This window comes from Harpia harpyja, chromosome 15 (genome assembly GCF_026419915.1).
Source record: "Harpia harpyja isolate bHarHar1 chromosome 15, bHarHar1 primary haplotype, whole genome shotgun sequence".
Lineage (NCBI taxonomy): Eukaryota > Metazoa > Chordata > Aves > Accipitriformes > Accipitridae > Harpia > Harpia harpyja.
Window position 1 is genome coordinate 30,934,944 of NC_068954.1, and position 20,154 is coordinate 30,955,097.

The 20,154-nt window shown below is 51.1% G+C and overlaps 1 protein-coding gene across 5 annotated transcripts in view; it reads right to left on the reverse strand.

The window, feature by feature from the left end:
- Positions 1 to 833: 833 nt before the first annotated feature.
- SARNP (SAP domain containing ribonucleoprotein) overlaps positions 834 to 20,154 on the reverse strand; it is a 32,149-nt gene continuing 12,828 nt past the window's right edge. For 2 of the 5 annotated variants that reach the window (XM_052810199.1, XM_052810195.1), the window contains 2 exons: positions 5,067 to 5,156; positions 834 to 3,241 (listed from right to left, as the gene is read on the reverse strand). In XM_052810199.1, the coding sequence (XP_052666159.1) occupies positions 3,200 to 3,241; positions 5,067 to 5,156 (132 nt within the window). In that variant the 3' untranslated portion in view covers positions 834 to 3,199. The other 3 variants (XR_008238542.1, XM_052810197.1, XM_052810198.1) reach the window with 3 other exon arrangements.

Sequence of the window (20,154 nt, forward strand, 5' to 3'; positions counted from 1 at the left end):
AGAGGGGAGCGACCCAGGGAGGAGGACACGTGGCCGGGCAGGGCAGAAATGGGGCTGGGACCCCCACGCCGCTCTGGTCCCTGGGCCAGAGAGCGAAGCCGGTGGTGAAATCCGGAGTCCTCGGTGCTGCCCTTGGCTCAGGGGGAAGGCGACGGCATCCCACCATCGGAGCAGAAGTCCCACGTGCCATCATCAACACTGCTGGAAGACAGGAGACAGCGCAGCCTACGGCGGCTTCTCGCCCTCCAAGCTCAGGATCCGGCCACCACCAACCTGCAGGCCCTGGAGAGCTCCCGGACCAGCAGCATCTCACGACACGGCAGTCCCCGGCTTGTCCCGTCAGCTGGAACCCCCAAGCTCCAACACAGAGGGACCCGAAGCAAGCAGACACAGCAAAGCCAAGAGCTATCTGTGCTTCCCCTCAAGTTCTACAACAATCCTTGGTCTACAGCACCGAACCATCGGCTGTGAGAAGCGGCGACCACCCTGTTACTTGTACGTAGTCCCGATTTGGGTTACGGCTGGGTCCCAGCTCTGAAGAGCCTGCGCGGTTCCCCGGGGAAGCAAGGAGATTGGCATCCGAATGAAGCAGCAAGGTCAATCTGGAGAGGCAAGGCGGGGTTAGGACTTTGGCCAGGCCACAAGAAGTTAATGTTAGGACAATCTCTAACCGCTGGCGACGGCCTGGCCAGGCAGGGTCTCTGCCCCCCAGCCAGCCCCGCGCAGGCAGGAGCAGCCGTGGCCAAGTCTCCATCTGCTCCAGCTCCCTCCCGGCAGCACGCTCCGGCCCCGAGCCTCAGCCGTGCCATGCATCAAACTGACAGATACCAGCATTGCCTTGGAGAAGCAGTTTTATTATGAAACCGAGAATGAAATGCAGTGTTTGCCCTGGCACACTACAAAACATTTCAAGCAAATAACCAGCAAAAAGATCGTGAGCCAAATAGAAAATACATCTTACAAAATCTGACATACAAAAAAAAAAAAAATCAGAATAACGTTATTACATTAAATCAGGAAGGATCAAGGGAGCTTCAATTCACTCAGTCACTGACAACCCAAGACACACAACATAACCCGGACCCCGCGGCTTTTAGCTGCCCTTTGGGAAAGTAAACAAATGTCCAGGGTATTGCTTAGAGTCAACGAGGGCACACGGATGCAGTCAGACTGCAAACATTAATGGAACAGAAGCAGTTTGAAGACTTCTACGTTAAAAAATATATATATTGCTTATCAAGAATCAGGTATAAGCCTCTGAAAAGCTCAATTTGTACACACACCCGTTGTTCTCTAGCATCTTAAGGAACCAAGCATGGACAAGGCAAACATCTCTCCGGTAAGAAGTTACAGTCAGAAATAAGAATGCTAGGATGTCAGTCTTCAGACAAGAGAATGATTTCAGCCACAATGCCCAACTAAAAATCCAAGCAGACAAACAGATTTCTGCTTACAGACAGATTTCTGCTTGCACCTGGGGCCGAGGTATCCGTGGAGGGAAAACTCTGCACAGGGTGGGAGATGCAGCAGGAACGAACGCTTGCGAGTGAAACTAATTCTCTAGGCAGGCAAAGGAGGAAAGGGCACCAGGCAGCTCCTCTCTGCCCCAGCGCTGCCAGTCCAACACCCCTGGCTTCGGGGTCCTACGCTTCTCCACTGCCACCACTTCTTCCACCCGCGCAAGCCACCCCGGGGAGTGGCTCTTTACAGCCCCCCAAGAACAAAGGTGCCATCTGAAATACTAAAGCAGCAAGAAGCGCTTCACAAGCTGCGGCAGCGCTGCCTTTGGTGCGACTCAGCCAAATTTTTTCCATAATTTCACCGAAACGGTTATGGGTAATGCAGCAGAAGGAACCGTGTTCCTGCACAGCTACCAAGAACTTCCACACTCAAAACAGGTCCCAGGATAACGCTGGTGCTCTCCTGCACTGCCTGGCAGCTCGGAGAAGACTGAGGCTTCTTCAGCAAGTCTGCGAGTTAAACCAGCTTGGCAGCTACTCTGAGGCAAAGAAAGGACAAGATAAAATCCAGCCTGAGAACAGACATCGGGCAAAACAACTCTGCTGGTTTGTCGTTTAAGGAGAGAAATGTATCACTGACCTTCGAGGAACCTGGAAAATGTAGGTGAAACGCCATGAGACGCAGAGGGCTTAGCAAGGCAGGATAAATGAAGCAGTGAGAACAGGCTCCATTTGCAAATGTATGGCTACATTTTCCTCCTCGTTTGAGGACACCAGTCTTGATCTAGGGTTAATCGGCAATTCTTGCTCTGACAATTCCCATTAGCCTCACCCTGGGAAGGAAGGCAGTCGCGAAACTGCCCCGCGTGTCAGCTATCACAGACGCCACTTCCATTTTTGAAAACATGAGACAATATAATTGAGAAAATCCTTCCCTGATGTTCAACCTGTCAGATCCCGGATGAGCCAGGGGTAAGATGCCAGAGATCCAGAGCAGGACTCACATAATGCATCGTGCTCTCGAGACGAGGCGCGTTCTTATCCCAGCTGCTGGGAAGAGACCATGATACAGCTGAACCTTGGGGCCTTTTTTCACGGGGTGGAGGAGGAGAGGACCAGGGCAGTCTGAGAGGTGGAGACGGCATTCAATGGCAAACAGACAACACGTTTCAAACCGGTCCTTGCATTAGCAGCGTACTGGGAGTCCTTAAGCTAGAAAAGCAACTGCCGAGGGCAGAGCAAACCCTGCTCTATCTCCATTCCTCAATGTTTTCCCTTCCTCATTGCACAGCAGACACCACGCTCCTACTGTTGCTCTATCTGCCTGTCTGTTTACAGGGCAGAGTTTGGCTCTCCCCTGCACAGGTGTTTCCCAGCGGCGCTAGGAGGGCACCGGGACACTCTCCATCTCTCCCTGCCGGACGGTACCTCCGGTGCGAGCTGCTGCAAATGACCCCACCAGCAGCTGGGAAACCATCGGTCCGCAGGACTGCGGGCTACCGGAGATGCACTGACAACAGTTTCTTCTTTTTGCTCAACTTTTCTTCATTTTTAAACGTCGTAACTTGAAAAAATAAGTAGAACAATCATACAACTACGGGGGATTCCCTGTCTACTCATCACTAAAACCTAGAGAAACAGTGTGGGAGTGAGAGAAAGTGGGGGGGAAAGAGAGAGAAAGAGTATGCACGCACTCGAGAGGCACACTGCAAATGGGCTGAAGCTAAAAAGGACCAGCATCAGACGATCCCAAAACGTTCTGCTCTTTTCCTCTTCTTTGCCTGCAAAGAGGAATTACAAGAAAAAAAATCAAAACCAAAAAAACCCAAATTAACAAGTTCTTTAAAATCTCACACACAACCTGATGGAGAGTTTATTAAAAATTTGGTATCGGTAACACCACCAGAGCTCGGCAGCTCCGGCCCCCTCCTGAGTGCACCGCCACCAAGTTAGTTCAAGGGAGCTACGAAGTTTTTCTTCTAACACTGGGACAAAGAGAGCCCCAAAATCAAGTAGCAGAAATATACAGTGCCTGAGATACAGTGCTGCTGAAGTCCCTTCGTCTTGCTGGCAATATGCTACAAAGGGGCTGAGCTGGGAACAATGCCTACTTCAGAGGCCTGGAAACCCTTCCAGGCAGTGGGGAGGTGGGAAATGTAAAAGGGCAAAGGGTTAACACTCTCCTATTCATGGAAAAGGTGAGAGGGACACACTAAAACGCATTAAATATACTATTGCGTCTCTCAGATATGCCTTTAAGCCGATACACGAGGGGCGTATAAATCTTAATTTTTAGCAGGATAAATAGCCCGGGGGCAACAGAAGCCCTAATCAAGAATCTCCAGGGGAAAGGTGCATTTGAGTGCACACAATACCAGTAAAAAGACCTTTTTGTTCCAGGCACAATCTCCAAGTGACCTAACGGAAAAGCATGGAATCCCTCGCCCAGCCGCCCCCTCCGTGCGGGCCGGAGGGGCTCATTCTCCCATGCTCGGCAGAAGGCTGGGAACGCTGCTCCCCGCTTCACGCGGGGCAGCGTTTCTGCAGTAAACCCAAAACAAAACACACACACAGACAAAAAAAGCCCCTAAACCCCACCTGAATTGTTGAGATTGCTCTTAGGAACCAAACAAAACCCACTTCTCGTCTGTCGAGCCCAGGAGCCATCTGGTTAAGCAGTTTCCAAGACCCAACACTCGCCCTGCCGCAACCTTTGCCATTTGATTGTTAACGCAGGAGTCCCCACCCCGGAGGGGTCCCTTTGTCCCCGGGAGAGGGGTCCCCGACTCCGGCTGATCCACACTGGAGCCATATTTACGTGGCACCATAGGTGCGTATGGCACTCCCCACCTAACTTAATGTAGGAGCTACCGCACCGGAGCACAGCCTGCATGGTGACTTGGAACAATTTGAAGCAGAAGAAAGCGTAAAAGTACATAAAAGAGCACAAAATTGCCCTGAGGAGCTTACAAATTTAAAAGATGGGCCAAAACCACAGAGGACAGAACAAAGCATGGAGGAGAGAAAGCTGGAAACAGGGTCAGCATCTCAATCCTCATTATATTGTAGAGTCTCCAGGGATTTATTGATGAAGACCTACAATAGCATCCAAGGGGAAGCAGAGGGTCCAGAAGCATCCAGGACACAGGGAATTACAGAGTACAAGGAGCAGAGAGAGAGTGAGTCAGCTCAAACCAAGGGGAGAGGGAACCAAGGTGGGAGAAACTGGAGTAGAGCAGATGTGCCCCCCACCTCTTCTGGAAGCATCTACGCCATCCTGCAAGAGGAGGAGCTGGATGCCAACATGTGCTGGCACGCTCCTGTGGCTTGGTAGGCTCCAGAGCGGCCTATTTCCAGGAGGAGCCAGGGGAAAAGCCGCAACAGATCGGACGGCAGAAGCTCATCATCGCTCACTGCCAAGGCAAAGAGGCTGAGTGGCCACGGGAGTGCACCCACCCACAGCTCGGGGTCAGTCCCACGCCAGCCCAGGGGACTCGACGCCAAGCGAGGTCCCAGGTGTGCGGAGTCAGGCTGCCACCCCCAGGACCGTCACTGCTCCCCTCAGCATCCTCGGCCGCTCCCCGTCTGCTTAGAAAAAGGTTTTACCTCTGTGTCCTCTGTAGCTCCAGCCCCGGCAGAACTCGTTACAATGCCAAACCGCTCCTTTCTCTTCTTCAGTTTCTCATCTTCTTCACTCTGGCACAAAGAAGGACGAAGATTTATTTTGTTGGCAATGCCCCAGGGCACTCGTTTAATGGTAAATCGTGTTTCTCCTACCCCCACTCCTCCCACAGTTGGTTACCAGAGCACCTGCTAAAAGAGCTGGGACAAGGCAGCAGAGACACCGAGAGCGGAGCAGGCTTCTCCTCTGCCTTGGCAAAGTGCACTGTCTGTAGGGGATGCACTGCACGTGCCAGAGAAGAGCTCCTGCAGAGCACGTCAGATAACAAGGATGGCTCTGGCCCTTCAGCAGTGATCAATGAAGACACACAAAGGCAGCGTCCACTTACCAGCCTGTGTGCCTCAAATAAAACCACAGCCCCCTTCATGCCTGCCCATCGTTACAGCACCGTATCGTCTTTGCTCTGTATTTCTTCATGCCCAAATGTGAGCATGATGGAGGAGGGTGGAAGGAAAGGACAGACGCTCGTCACAGCTACTGCAACAGGGCACAGGTGGGCACGTGCAAAGGAAAATCCAGCCTCAGCAGCCAGAACCTCACCTTTGGATGTGGTCTAGGAAGGATTTGGGGGAAGCATTTACAGCTGTCGCAGGGACCTTTGTAATGCCCTTGGGAAAGCGAGCAGCAGGAACCTGATGCCCACCCCCGTGGTAGACGCTGTGCTGTGCCGCTTCTCTCGGAAACATTCCCATTTGGAGATGGAAGCTCAGAACTCACCCTATCTTCCTAAGTCTTATTTCATTTATTTCCAGCCCAAGCGAGCAAATTTCTACTGACGTTTCCCAGCACCTTCCAATCCCTGTTTCTCAAGGTCCTCCAAAAAACCTGGAGGCTTTTTACCTCTGCTGCCATCACTCATGCCGATGTCCTGATCGCCAGTAATAGCCAAACCCATCATTGCCCGTAAAAGCCTCAACACATCCATTTTCTGTAGATTTATTCCCACCTCTGGCTGTTTCATGCCTTTTTCAGGCCATTTCTACAGTTAAGGCTGCCCAATTACTTTGCTGGGCTCCCACCAGTTCTCTCTCCCCTATTATTAAGTACATCTTGGAGCTCTCATCCCCATAACCCTATCCACTACATCTTGTTAACCATGGGAGTATGGCTTACAAGCAGACTCTCGCTCGCTGAAGGGTCCCCATCCGTGCCACCCTGATGCACGGCGTCCCACCGCCTTGGTGAACCAGAGGTACCAACGCCATTGCCTGGGGTTTATAGCAAGGGGCAGCAGGCAGGAGAACAGGAGCACCGTTTCCAAGAAAATGCACTTCAAGTCCCAGTGCTCCACCTGGATCAACTGGAATTAGCTGGCCAAGCAGAGGAATCAAGCTGGACACTTATCCATTTGAGCTCGAGGTCATAAACCACACCATCAGCAGCCAAATTTGACCAAGAGTGGCACTGGGCACCCTGTTAGCAAGCAGCGGGGTAACCTCGCCATGTCAATACCTTACATAAATGAGGCCGCAGCGACCCGCTCAGCACTATTACTTCTGACACAGACGTGTGTTGTGGCAACAGGGCTGGCCAAGGTGTTTGAACTGAAAACTCTGAGGTTCTCACAAGCTCCAGCTCTGTAGGAAGCTGCCAGCAGCCGTGTCCCAAACACGTTTGATTCCCCCCGTGCGTTACAGCCCCTCACCGCAGGGACTGCTGCCGAACACCACGGCAAGCGCTGGCAGCCCCGCCGAGCCTGCAGCTTAACCCTCCTTCCCAGAAATTCTCTGCGCAAGACTGTTTGGAAGACGGCTCTGTCATGAGGACATAGCCACCCTCACCCACCTGCTCTGTCCTGCTGGTCCTCCTTTCCGTGGTTTGATAGCAAAGCTATGAGCAAAGCTTAAATCACCCTCGGCACTCCCTGCTCTCCCCAGCTCCGTGTCACAGAGGTGGATGGAGGGGGACAGAAGGTACGCATCTGTCCTAGGCTCTCGTGGGGGAGCAGCCGAGAGCTCTCTCCCAATCCAGTACCCAATCCAGGTTAGGATGGCTCCAGCTTTCAGGAAGAAGCAACATCCCAGAAAAGCAGCGAAACTTGAGGGTTGTGAACAAAGGACGCTGGGAGGGATTATCATCACGGGGACAGGGAAGGGAAGGGAAAGTTGCTCGCTGGAGCAGGACGACATACACGCAAACCGTGGCCACACAAAGAAAATCCAACCTGCGCATTAGCAACAACATTAAACAAACAGGCTCTTAAAAATGACCACTGCTGTCTGCATGGTTTAAATCCCATGAGCAAAAGGATGGCCCCAAAGCCACTTTCAAGCAGAAAAGCGCTGTGTCTTTAATAAAAGGACATGGGAGACTCCCAGGGACTGCACCAAGCTGTAGGTTTTTATTTATTTTTTCGGTAAGCCACCCCCATGCCTCCCGCCCCCACCACTGCCCTGCAGGGAAAGCACATAACCGTCCTACTAAATCAACACGGTCCTAATGATCTCGCTCACTTGACCCCCTAGCACGACAGTGTCAGATGCAAACACGCGTACAATAAACTTCACTCCATCTTTAGCTTCTCGCTGACAGGTTTTGATTCATGGGGTGCTGAAACCCATCTGAGGAAAATTACCTCTATCAAAACGCTGCTATCTCTGCATCTATCAACCCCTGGTAGTGCCCCGGGGCCGTGCTCCAGCGTGCAAATGGGTGCACCAGCATCTGCAGGGAAAGCTGACCTTTCTGGCAGGATGTCAGATTTATTTTCTAACCTTACTATTTCTAGGCTTGTTCCCTTTGCACTCATGCCACGATAGTTATTTTGTAGTTTGTCTGAAAAAAAAAAAAAAAAGGGGGGTGGAGGAAAGAAGAGGGAAAAAAGCTTTTATGAAGGACTCCAAGCCCTGAAGCTAAAGTCTTTCCTGTGATCTGGTAACAAGGAAGCATTTACACAAAGGTATCGATATATTTGCACTGTGCTGTATGCAATCCCAAAGCTTTAATTTTGACCCCTAAATTTCATCTGTGGGACCACAGGGCGCTGGCACAGCTCCGCGTGGGGCTGCTGCCAGTAACAGCATCCCACCACCATGGGAATCTGCCTTGGGATCTGCTTCCTCTCCGTGTGAGATCTGGGCTCCCTCCTCATCTGGAGTGCCCAGTCTAAACCCTAAAGACTCCAGGCACCGAGGGACAGACTCTGCACCACCCCAGGCAGAATCAGGCCCCTCTGTCCCCACAGCTGATGTCCCCAAGCTGCTGCCTACCCTCTTCCACGCAGGGAACAAGGAAGCGAGGAAAGGGGGCTCACCCCTCCACACCCCAGCATTTCAACGAGCCCCGTGCAACATCTAGAGGAACATCGGGCTTCAAGCAATATTTTTGGTTTTCTTGAAGCAAGTGACACAAGTGGGGAAGCTCCCCGGTGTGCATGGGAAGAGGTCTCGAAGGGCAAGAGGGGCTGCACAGCTCCAGACTGGAAGAGTGCCTGTCAGCAGCAATTAAATCCAGGTTTAATGGCTTGTCCTCTGGCTCATACCGCTTATTCCCAAAAGAGAGAAGGATCCATTTAAAAACTGGATCGCTCCCTCTCTCCCGGGAGAAGGCAGAAGTGCTACTGCTGGTGCTGGAAGAGTTAATGCCAAAAGGCACGAATTCGTGGTTTCCATGGTGCGCAGAGCTCTGGCACTCACGGCTGCCCAGCCAACAGAGCAGATCCCAGCTCGGGGCAGGCAGAGCGCAGCCGGTTACCTTTTAACACCCCACAGGAGCTCCCTGCAAGGCAGATCTCAGCCCTTCGTTGGCAGCGAGCTTGCCACTCTCCTCTCCCACCTGAGCTCAGCAAGCTGCAAGCGGCAATTCCTACAGCGGTAGAATAAGGAGCCACAGCAGCAGCGCTCCGGTGTGATGTTCTGGTTAACTTACCCACAGGACTCAAACTTTCATGGAGGGGAAAACGCCACCACTGGCCTTGCTCTTAAAGGGCAGACAAAAGTTGATCCCAGATCACCCAGAAGCATCTCAGTGCCTTTAGTGTTCAGGCCAAGAAGCAGGAGAGCCACCCTCGGCCCCCAGCGCCTACAACCTTGTAATAAATGACTTGTCATGAGCATCTCTGATCCCTGCACTGAGCAAGCTGCTGCAAAGGACAAGGCCAGCAAGACCCCACCATCCGTTCACACATCCCACTCTGGGCTCACAGCACCCAGGTCTCAGACATGTAGATTAAACAGCAGTTGCTCCACATGTGTGCTATGAAATGAGACTTCAGGAGTAATGTCAGGCTCATCCCAAGCAGCTGGGTAGGGAGAAGGATGAAGAATCGACCTGGCTCTCCAGGCGACCCTGGCATAGGTTCAGACCAGGGAAAAGGGACCAACACACGGGAGATGCTCCACACGTTCAGCTGTCATCTGGAGCTATGCCGTTGTCAGATCACAGCTCACAGCTCACTGCCCCAGTTTGGCCAGGCTCATTGCGCAGTAACAGCCACGTAAAAGGTAAGGCAACAGCATTCTTCAAAGGGGTAGCTCCCCGATGTGCAGGGAAATGACTTGCTTGGTGCACCCACTCTGTATTTCAAAAGCCCGCGTCGCTGTGAAATCTCTGCCCCGAGGCCAAGTTTCATGCTGCACGGGCAGAGTGCTTCTTTCTCTGCCGATTAAAGCATCCCCAGGAGGAAACTGCTCTGGATTGGCAGATGAAGCCCGGAGTATCCTCATCACAAATGCAGAGAGACAGACACAAGCCTCCATAATCGCATCCTCAGTGTTTTCATTCTTGGAGAATGGAAGGGTGTGTGCCCACATGGGTGTATAAAAACGGACCCTTCTGGTCACTCTCCTGTATCTCGCTGCAGCATGACGGATGGCAGGATGAAAAGCAGAGCCCCGAGGCTTTCAGGCGATGGTAGATTAATGATGACATGGCCTTGACCTCCAAAAGGTAAAGGTTATGAAACACTCAAGGGTAACTGGGCTTCCAATTTCATACCCGGAGGGTGAATGACAGCAACCGATGGTTTTATTCTCAGAAACACTCCAATCCTAGGACGCACAGCTGTCGCCCACCACCTTTTTGAAATTCATCTCAACGTATTTATTCCTCCTGTTTCTTTCCCCTCGCAGGCTCCGAGTGCTGCTAAGTCCTTCTGGAGTCGATGTTCCCATACACCAGCAAGCGTTCAGCAGGGGACGGGAAGCAAGAAGGAAGCCCAGGGTTTATACTGAAATATTCCACGTGTGCCTTACACCCCTTCCCATTTCCATCCACAAAATTGCCTTTCACACAGGAGATCTTCGCCTCATAGCACAGAGCAGGGTGCAGGCACGAGGAGCAATGCTGCATTTCGCGCTCCACTCCTCCAAAAGCCCGACAAAACGCAGAGGTGATCTCCAGCTGCCCCTTTCAACCCAAGTCAGCACAGCTCTTTCATCTCCAACAGCACTTCATGCTCCCAGCCCAGATTTGGAGCTGGTCGCAGAGGGATACACGCTGAGACTGAGCCAGCAGAGATAGCCGCAGCCTTTCTCCAAAGACCGCCAACATGAGGACTCCACTTAGATTAGATACATGCAGCAGGAATATACATTAAAGTTCCTATCACACTCCTTATACAAACAGTGTGTTAGAAGGACTGTCTATTCTGCTGCCATGGAGGAATGACTTCTAAACAGCACAGCTTATACAAAATTATGCCACGCAGGCAGATCCAAGGGCCTCAACGCATTTCAGAAACATCAAACACAGCTTTATCTCCACGGAAAAGAGACACCAAAGCCCCAGCGCCCGGGCTCAACTTGGGGATTCAGAGAAATGTCCCATTCGCCGACTCACAGCAAGACGGGGCAACATCCAACACATCTGGGTCACCGATGGCCTCACTCAAACACACCCCAGGCCAGCCTATGCCCCTGGACAATCTGCACACTCCTTGCTGTCTCTTCTGGGAATAGATTACAGAATTAGTCCACAAAGTCACCTAAAGTTAGAGCAAAGCTTGATCTTCTGGCTTAATTCATCTGTTAAAAACCTGCTGTAAGTGCCTGGGACAAGTCTAGTGGAAGAACAGACCAAGTTGCAGGTCTCTGAAGATCTTTATTTACAAAAGGATGGGAAGCATCAAGAGCACGAGTTGTTTAAAACGCTGTGCCTGTTCTGGCTGTACACCAGAGAGGTCCTGATTTACTCATTCACACTAATGAAGCCTGAGCAACACAGGGTCACTGACTGGCTGCTTTCTCGGACTAACCTCAGCAACGTTTTTTTTTTGTTTGTTTGTTTTACACAAGCTAAAGGAAACGGGCAACTGCAAGCTGGCTCCTCGTCCTTTCTTCCAACATATATCTTGGAAAACAGGTTGGGAAGGCAAAAACACCATCTGACTGCAGTGTTTTTCTGTGCACCGTGTTGGGCAGGAGCCGCAACAGCCAGCGGTTCTGAGGTTTCTCTGTGTCAAGACACCACGGTTTTCACAGTTAGAAGTTTATGCTCACCTCAAACGGGATCAGCAGGGGAGGAAGAGAAGAAAGTCACAGACATGTGCTAAGAGTACACCTGCAACTCTCCCAGCGCCGAGTTGAAAAGCATTCTTCCACTTCGACGTCAAGGATGAAACAAACATGTCAGGAATGCTGCACGGCCGAGTGAAGGAGACGCATTTCAGGTGCACCACAAGGCAAAGGGCCTCAGAAGGGGCTTTTCATCTCTTTGCACCCGCCAAACAGCATCTTAAATATCATATGGCATTTACGGAGGCTCTTCTCTCCTAAAGTTCACTGGCCCCAGCGTGGGAAGACTTTGAGGCGAGCCCCCCATGTTCAGCACAGACCCCAGGAGCATGTTTAAGAGCGATACACCTGGCTCTGGAATGGGAGGCCAGCAGAGTTAAAGCCACTTGGCAGAGCAAGAGAGTTTTCCCTCAAAGAGTCCAGCTGTTATTAAAAAGAGGCAATCGGGCGATGACTAAACATGATTTGAATTGCACATTAGCCCCAGATTTAAAAAAAAAAAAAAATCCATTCTATTCAAACCCAACAAGCGCAAAAACGGCAACACACCACGGCAACATTAACCCTTCCCCTGCAAGCGGCAGTGCAAACCCACACGCCTCTGCAAGGCAGTGGGACACGCCGAGCCCACCACGCTGCCAGGTCCAGCAGACCTCCCTGGCCAGCTGAGAAGTGCCCTGTAGTGTCTAAGTGCTGCTGCTTTACAAGCTAGATGAAGTCCCAGTAAAAGGAGGCAAAATTGCAGGGAGTTTGTAGAACAGGAAAACTCTTGGGTGCAAACATGCCCGCTGCAACTGCCACGGTGGACAGCAAAGACGATCATCGGAGCCGTGCACATTTATTCTCCTGGGGTTCCCAGGGAAAGCAGCTTAATTTTGACTCAAAGGCAGATTTATCTCCAGGCTCTGTATACATACCCTGGGAAGCCAGGTGAGCACTCACCACTCCTAACCCCGAAGATAAAAGATTTTTCAATAATAAGTGAAGCAGGTTTGGAGAGAGACCAAAGAGTTTCCTCCTGCTGTGCAGAAGCCCCCAAGGCACCTGTGGCCTTGCAATGACTTTGCACCCCATAGACTGACCACTGCACAGAAATGCCAGCGGCTCAAGAGAGCAGAGTTAGCGACCCGTCAGTTTGAATATGACCAGGGAAAACTAAACCGGCCTGCAGGAGAAAACTGGCAGGGCAATTCAGCACCTTCCAGTGCAATTTCACTGCCTGGAGTTTAATTCTAAGAGACTTTGTGCTAATCCATAAACTACTTCAAGCACTAACCTCTAAGCAGAGAAGCCCAGCACTGTCCATAACACAGTCCTTCACCCACCATTTACACCCGGATTCTCTTTGAGAAGTACCAGAGCGAAGGCTGGATTATCAGTTCTCTCCTAGACCCAATCCCTTTTCTCTGCCAAATAACTGTCCTGAGCTGAGGGCATGCCTGGACCCCGCATGTCCCCGCACAAACAGCCCAGCCCTTCACCCAGGCAATGCCAGGGGACGGTCCACATTTGACTTCTAGGCTGGACACTTGGTTTCCCAGCCTCACCCCACAGACCATCCTCCTCGTGTGCAGCAGCGGCAGGGATGAGCAACACAGCCCCACATTCCAGTGGAAAGGCAAAGACAAAATCCTGCAGAGGGAGGACCTGGCGTAGAGGGTCATTTGATTAGATTTTGGACAGGGAACCAAACTCAAGAAGTTAGCTGCCCTATCCCAGCAAACAGGAACTGCACTACAGAAAGAGCTGGCATCCAAGAGCATCCAGGGCTGTCTCCAACGAACAAGGTGCCACAGAAAAACCAAACAACAGATGTCTGAGCAGCAGATGGAGAGAGGAAACACGCAGGCTGACAGCCTTCATCCACACACAGCCCAGCACCTCTAGTCAGGATCTGTGTGGATGCTCATCACTTCCACACATAAAAGTCTTCAGACCTCTTTCAACCAGAAGAGATAAAAGGCGATGGGTAAAACACTCAGAAAATACCTTATGTTTGATCTTTTATGGTCACTTTATTTGGTTTCTCCAATATCACTAAAAGCTTGAGATCCTAGCAGAGCTCGAAGGGAAATCTAGCAAAAGAGCTGCTGCTCTGCAAATATTTGACTAACTAAACCCTAATAATTGTTAAATCTGTGCATTTATTCCTCCGGAATGGCAGCTCATGTGCCAGTGGGCCTCGGCTGGCCAGCCGCATGCCAGAGCGGGAACAGTCCCAACTACAGGGACTCCTCCTCTCCCGGCCATATCTCCAGTACAAACAACCCCTCACTCGCTTTTATGCCTTTTAAATAACAAGAATTTGCCAGAGCATGGGGAAAGGTATATTAGCCACTAAATTACCCACGGAATTAAGCTGTTCCATCCCAAATGTTGCTATTATAAGACCAGGTTTTTAAAGATGCTTCTTTCGGCCCTGCGGGATGAGCCCGGACGCCTAATGGTCCAAACTACAAAAGCACATTACACATCTGCAGTTAAAACATCAGAAAACCTAAATCCACACATTCTGACAAAGCCGGGCCTGGGAGACACCCAGCCATGCACCAGCAGCATCTCCACGGGGCACCCACTCACAGATGCTTCGGTAGAAAAGGTATTCAAGATGGTCCTGGATCTACATTCAAGAGTCTCTAAGCCCCCATGAGTTCAGCACTCCCCAACCCTGCACCCATCCGTGCCCTAAAGGACCTTCCAGAAAGTGCAGAGCTGGGGAAGATCAGCTCTGCTATCTGATAACTGAATTGGAGAGGGTTTTCTAAAAAAGTGAGGCCTTCCATTGCCTAATTAGTAAGACTAGGAAAATTTTTAGGGGCTAAGACCATGGATCACTTGCCTTTACAGAGATTTTACTAATGCTCCTACAAAGCTGTCAGCACCGCATGCATGGCCATGAAGAGGAAGCTCAGTCCCCCTCAAAAGCCACAGACTTGGTGCAACATCACCGCAGAGCCCAGTGCTGCCAGCGGATGTGAAACCATCAAGTCTTCCAAGAACAGAAAGAGCTGCTTAAGTTATCTTAATTAAAAGTATTAAATAGAAAGGAGGGGATCCTCCGCAGAGCTGCGCACAGTTTGATTCACCCACACATTCCTCGCAGTCCCCCTCCACATATGCGCGGCACACGCACCCCTCCGTGCATTTCACAGGGGGGTTTTTTGGGGGCTGTTTTTACTTTTGTCCTCTGCAGTGAAGAGGGGTTAAGGGGAAACCTGACTTTGTTTCTCTGGTTGAGACTCAAATAGGCTCTGGAAGGCAGGGAGCGAGAGCCGGGTCTGCCATTCTTCCCCTGCCGCTCCTCCAAATTCCTGCAGCCAAATGGTTCAAGAGCCCCTGAATGGGACATAATGACATCATTGATTGAATCATAATAGAGGGGGAAAGGGGGGGTGGGGAAAAGATGTATTTGTGTTACAGACAAAAGCGAAGTTCTGTTTCACAGCGGGGACCAATGAAGAACCAGATGACTGGGCAGAGGGAGGTCAGAGAGTCCCCCCCAGCATTGTCCCCCCCGGGAACGAGCCCTTCGCCACTCCCCGAAGGTTTGTCCAGGACGCGGAGCCCTTTCAGGCAGCGCCGGGATCAATGCGCGAGCAGGAGTCCCCCTGACCCCGCGCAGCGCTCTCGTCATTTATTTTTAAAATGACATCGTGGGTGTGTGTAAGTGCGCGTAAAGGGTTGGGGCGGAGGGGGAAGCGCTTCCGAAGGAATAATGGTAAACACCAAATAGCTTCAGGAGCTGGAGCCGGCAGCAGACAGGAGCAACAGCGTAGCACTAAGCCACGCAGTCACTTCTGGTTTGTTTGTTTCACGACAGCTTTCTTCCTTTGCGATAGGACTGTGGTGAACACGTAACCGCAGTTTTGGGACCCGGTTAGCTGAGCCATGATGGTGCTGCCCTGGCAGACGCCCTGCAGCCCAGCAGAAGACCCTCCGGCCCTTTTGGAGGGCAGCTGGATGCCAAGTTGACATTTCTATTGGAAACAAAGTTATGGGTTTCTTCAGCTGCTGTTTTTTCATCCCGCCTAGGCAAAGGCTAGAGAAAACATCCCATGATACCCAGTAAGCACTGAAAAGATAACGAAAGCCACAGTCGTATCAGCTGTAGAAGGTCATAAGATGTTCTCATGTGCCCAACCACAGGAGTTTCCAGTACAAAGAGAAGGACAGTGACACAGCATACGGATCCCACCACCAACCCTGGAGATGGCTCTGTGCGTAGGAGAGCCAAGGGCAGGCTCTGGGTACCTTACCCCATCCTAGGGTGGGCACACAGGCTCCAGCCCCCAGAGGGGCTGGCTCTGCACAGCACCTCCCTCTACTCTTTCCTACAGCCCAAAACCTTCATGACAAGCTCATTCACACCCCGAATTCCCATGGCACCGAAACCACAGTCACTTAAGCACTGACCATAGTAAAGGGCAGCTCCACCTTTGCCTGATCTGGAGCTTATTCATGGGGAAGTGAGAACTAAGGCCTTGCAAAGCCCCTGGTAAAGTGCAAAGTCAGAAGGTCCAGAACTGAAAATTCAGGAAAGCCCTGACAGGTAAGGAACAAAAATCCCCAGCAGAGCACGTGCAAGAGGGACAGGAGAGTCTGCCTGGAAGGGGGTTCACAAAAGGTTCTGGGGAGATCAGGAAGAGCCTGGTCATGGTGACGCCTGCTCATGGATAAGGCAGCCAGAAAGCAGCCAGCGTGATGGGAGAAAATAACACAATCAAGAAACACGCAGGGCAGCTCTGCAACCCCAGCACTTGCCACAGCACCTTACTCGCTGCCATCACACAAGACCCACGCCGCTGCCTGGGCTGTCCGAGAAGGGGAGAAAGCTGGTGGCAAGATTTACAAGAGCGTGGGTAGCTGAGGCAGCAGGAGAGAGGGAAATTATTTTGGATATGCTGGAGAGGAAATGCCAGAGGGGAGGAAATAACAGCAGCTGAGAGCACAGGTGACCAAGGGTCACAGCACAGGCACTGCGGAAGGGATGCTTCGAGACGCCTTCCAGCCCCTCAGGCACAGCGACTTACCCGCTGCACAGCTGAACTTGAACCCTTCCAGCACAACCGAGTTTTAGGGGAGCAGCAGAAAAGCACCAGCATCCCCACCAAGGCAACAGGACAGGCTTCCCAGGAGCACTACACTTGTGTTCCTGTGCGGTTATACGCCTGCAGGCACACGGTCAACCTGAAACCATGAAATTATGCTCCCACCTGAAAAGCGTAACCTGTAGTTTGCGACAACACACCTAAGGCTCCTCATACCTCGTGTAGCACGACTGAGCTTTGCGTCTCATTAACTTCACTACTTCCTATTAGCGTGACTCATTCACAGGAGCAGAGAGTACAACATTTAGAAGAGCAATGAGCGTTATGCCACTAAAATAGCAGAGAGACTGGGGAGGCAGGAAACTTGAGTTTATTTCAAGCTTTTAAGATCTGCCTAGTCCAGAAAGGGCGACAACCCCTTGAAAGGCATCTCAATCCAATACTTGCATTTCAAATTCATCTTTACTCTCTTGCACGGGAATTAATCTGCAAAGAGCCAGGCTCGCAGCAGCCTGCAATATGTGACCATTGAACACACCGGTGTAGAGGCTGGCTTTTCCCCCGACACAGTGATTGCAGCTGCTCAGGTCCATGGGCACACATCACCTCCAGCTCCTTAGTGCTTCAGTGAGGTTTCTGCTAGATACCTTTTCCCTGCATACCAGTCTAGAGTTATTCGCAAGAGAAGAGGCTGGTTAGACAAAACTTGTTATTTGCCTTCTAGGAAACACAAGACCTTAATTTCTTTGCACAATCCCATCGCATGCCAGCTGGATCACCAGGGATTGGGACTGGAAACCACAAATCCATCCCTCTTCCCAGAGGAGACTGTTGCATTGCCCTTGGCCAGAGTGCATCGGGCCAGTGAAGACCACCACCGTGCCCCTCATGGGGAGACTGTTGCTTTGTCTTAAACAAAAAACACAAAAGGGAAAAAGACTGAGGTCTGTTAAACCTTTACGTTTGTCTTGTAACCTCAGGTCTTATTTTCCCCAGGGTTGCAGCCCTACAAAGATCTGGGCTTATCTTCAAGCACACCAGTAAGCCACATGCTGGCACGTAGGCTCTGTCGAGCCTTCCCTTCCCATGCCTACGTCTCCAACAGCGGCTGCTCTGCGCTGCATCTCGCAGCCCAGGTCAGAGCCAGGGCTGGCCTGCAGCACGCCACGCAGCCTGTGTTGGACAGCATCTGACAGCCTTTGTCCAGAGGCACTCTGGTGCTGAGCTTCACCACGTCCAGGACAGGGACGGGGAGGGCTCTCTGGGTGCAGGAGTGTTAAAAACAAGAGTACAACCCCTCCACCATTACAAAAGGGTGAACATAAACATCTCGCCCGCCCTGCCCTTCACCCAGGGATGCTGCCTGCACTGGCGATTCGGTCGACACAAACCCCTTCCCCAAGCAACCCAGGAGGGGGCAGGGGCGGCGGAGGCCTCGCTTACAGCACCCTTGTGTTAAAACGTCCATGACTGCCAGCACTATTCTTCACCTTGTCACTTCCCATTATCTTAAACCAACAGGCCTGCATTCAGCAGCTCAACTTGGAAAATAGTGACGTCACTTCGTAGGGGCTGGGGGAAGGAGAGGCAGCGAGGGGACAGGCAGCACACACCGATAGTTACTGCGGCATGCAGCTAAACCACACAGAGAACTGAACACCAACCTGTGCGGGGCTCCTGTCCAGCAGAGACAAAATAAGTTCTTCGAGGATTAGTGCTCAGCTTCTATAAATCCCTACAGGGGCCAGCTGGAAACTCTCCAGCATTTACCTGCAAAAGCATTAAGGCTGGAGTGCCCCAAACCCGCTCTTTCTCTCCTCAAGACTGACATTTACCTTTTGGCTGAGGTTTACCTTTCAATACAGACGCCATTACCTATCTGCAGTCAGACCTGCTCAGCAACAGCTAAGGCAAAAAAAGGCACGGAACAGCTCAGCCTCCTTCGAGTCATCTGCTGCTGAGCCTTCCACAAGCACTCCCATAGTTAGCATGGGCTAACGGCTTTCTGGACTCACAGAATCGCATCTCACGAGCTTCCACACTCCTTGCTAATTGCATTATTTTGTATCTGGATCTTCCAACTCCGTTTCTGCACACCCATGCAACTCTAGCTGCATTCTTCTATCTGACCTAGTTTCTACTTTCTGCAGGACTACTGGAAAGTTTCTGTAACAAGTGAAAACACAAGGGTTGTTTTAGAGGGCTTTGCTTTCATTTTAGTCTTTAAACCAGGACTATTTTTTAATCTTCTCCCTCTGTAAAGCCAGCTACCTTAGTTACCACTAGTCCAACTCAGAGGGAGATGGAAAATCCTTTAAAAATTACCTAAAGCAGCTTTTTAAAAATACCTACAAATATTAAAAGTACAATGTCATGGGCACTTCGAGGCACTGGGAAAGAAGTCCCAAGTGCAGCACCAGGACTCTGCCCACAGAAGCACTCTCATTCATCGTGCGGTCTATCATGACATACCCTCCACATCTGGCACACCACCCTGCCCGTTCCATGTGTCACTGGTGATGCTGCTCCAAGGGAGGAAAACTTCTTTTACGTGGCTGATTTAAGAAGTGCCAACTGCTCCATAAACTCATTCAAAAAGCAGAGCTCATGTAGTGGTCCTGAAGAGGAATGATGTGCAGACAACACACAGAGCCATCAACTTCTGAGGACAAATACAACCCCACTACGAATTTACAGCGTGGTGAAGACACTTTCCAGGGCCATCTTATATATATTCTAATCACAATGCACTACAGAAGGTAAAAGAGAAGGTGAGAGAGAAAGAGGAATTAAGATGAAGCACACAGAAAGAGAAGGGGCTGGGTTATAACCCAGAGGAGGCAGCTTTCCTCCACTCTGCCACAGCAGAGACTGGGTAGAAAGCAGAGAGGACAGCAACAGAAAGACACAAAGCCTGACAACAGGCAGAAAAAGTGAAGTTTGGAAAGAAAATAATATTCAGGGGCGCGTGCCCTTTCAAACAATACAGGAGGTATCTCTTCAAACTGACAGCAAAAGGCATTTCTTGACGACAAACTGGCCACATAAGCCAATCACACTTCTCAAAAATGCAGGCATATGCCACCACACATGACATGTCCGTCCCTGGTGCTCGCTAGAAACAATCCTCGTCCACGAATCCTTTTTCCTTTCCTCTGCCAACATCTCCCCCCGCCACCACCCTTTGCTTCCTTGGTGGTTAATAGCTTCTCATCCGGGGCTGGCGGGGGGTGTTTGGAAAGATTGCAGGCAGAAAAATTATCCAGGAAAAGGATTCCTCCTCAGCACGTTATTATAAGCTTGCTGGAAGCCAAACAATTAAGCCAATTGTTTTCTCTCTCTCATTTAGCTATTTTGTATACACACAGACTTTCTGCTGGTCCACTGACCCCTGCTCTCCTCCAACACCACACGAACGTCACGCAGTCAGCCTGCCAGCTCTGGCCAGCTGATTTCAGGCAAGCGCAGCTCTTGTCTGCTCCATGTAAAACACATTCTCATTAAATGGAATT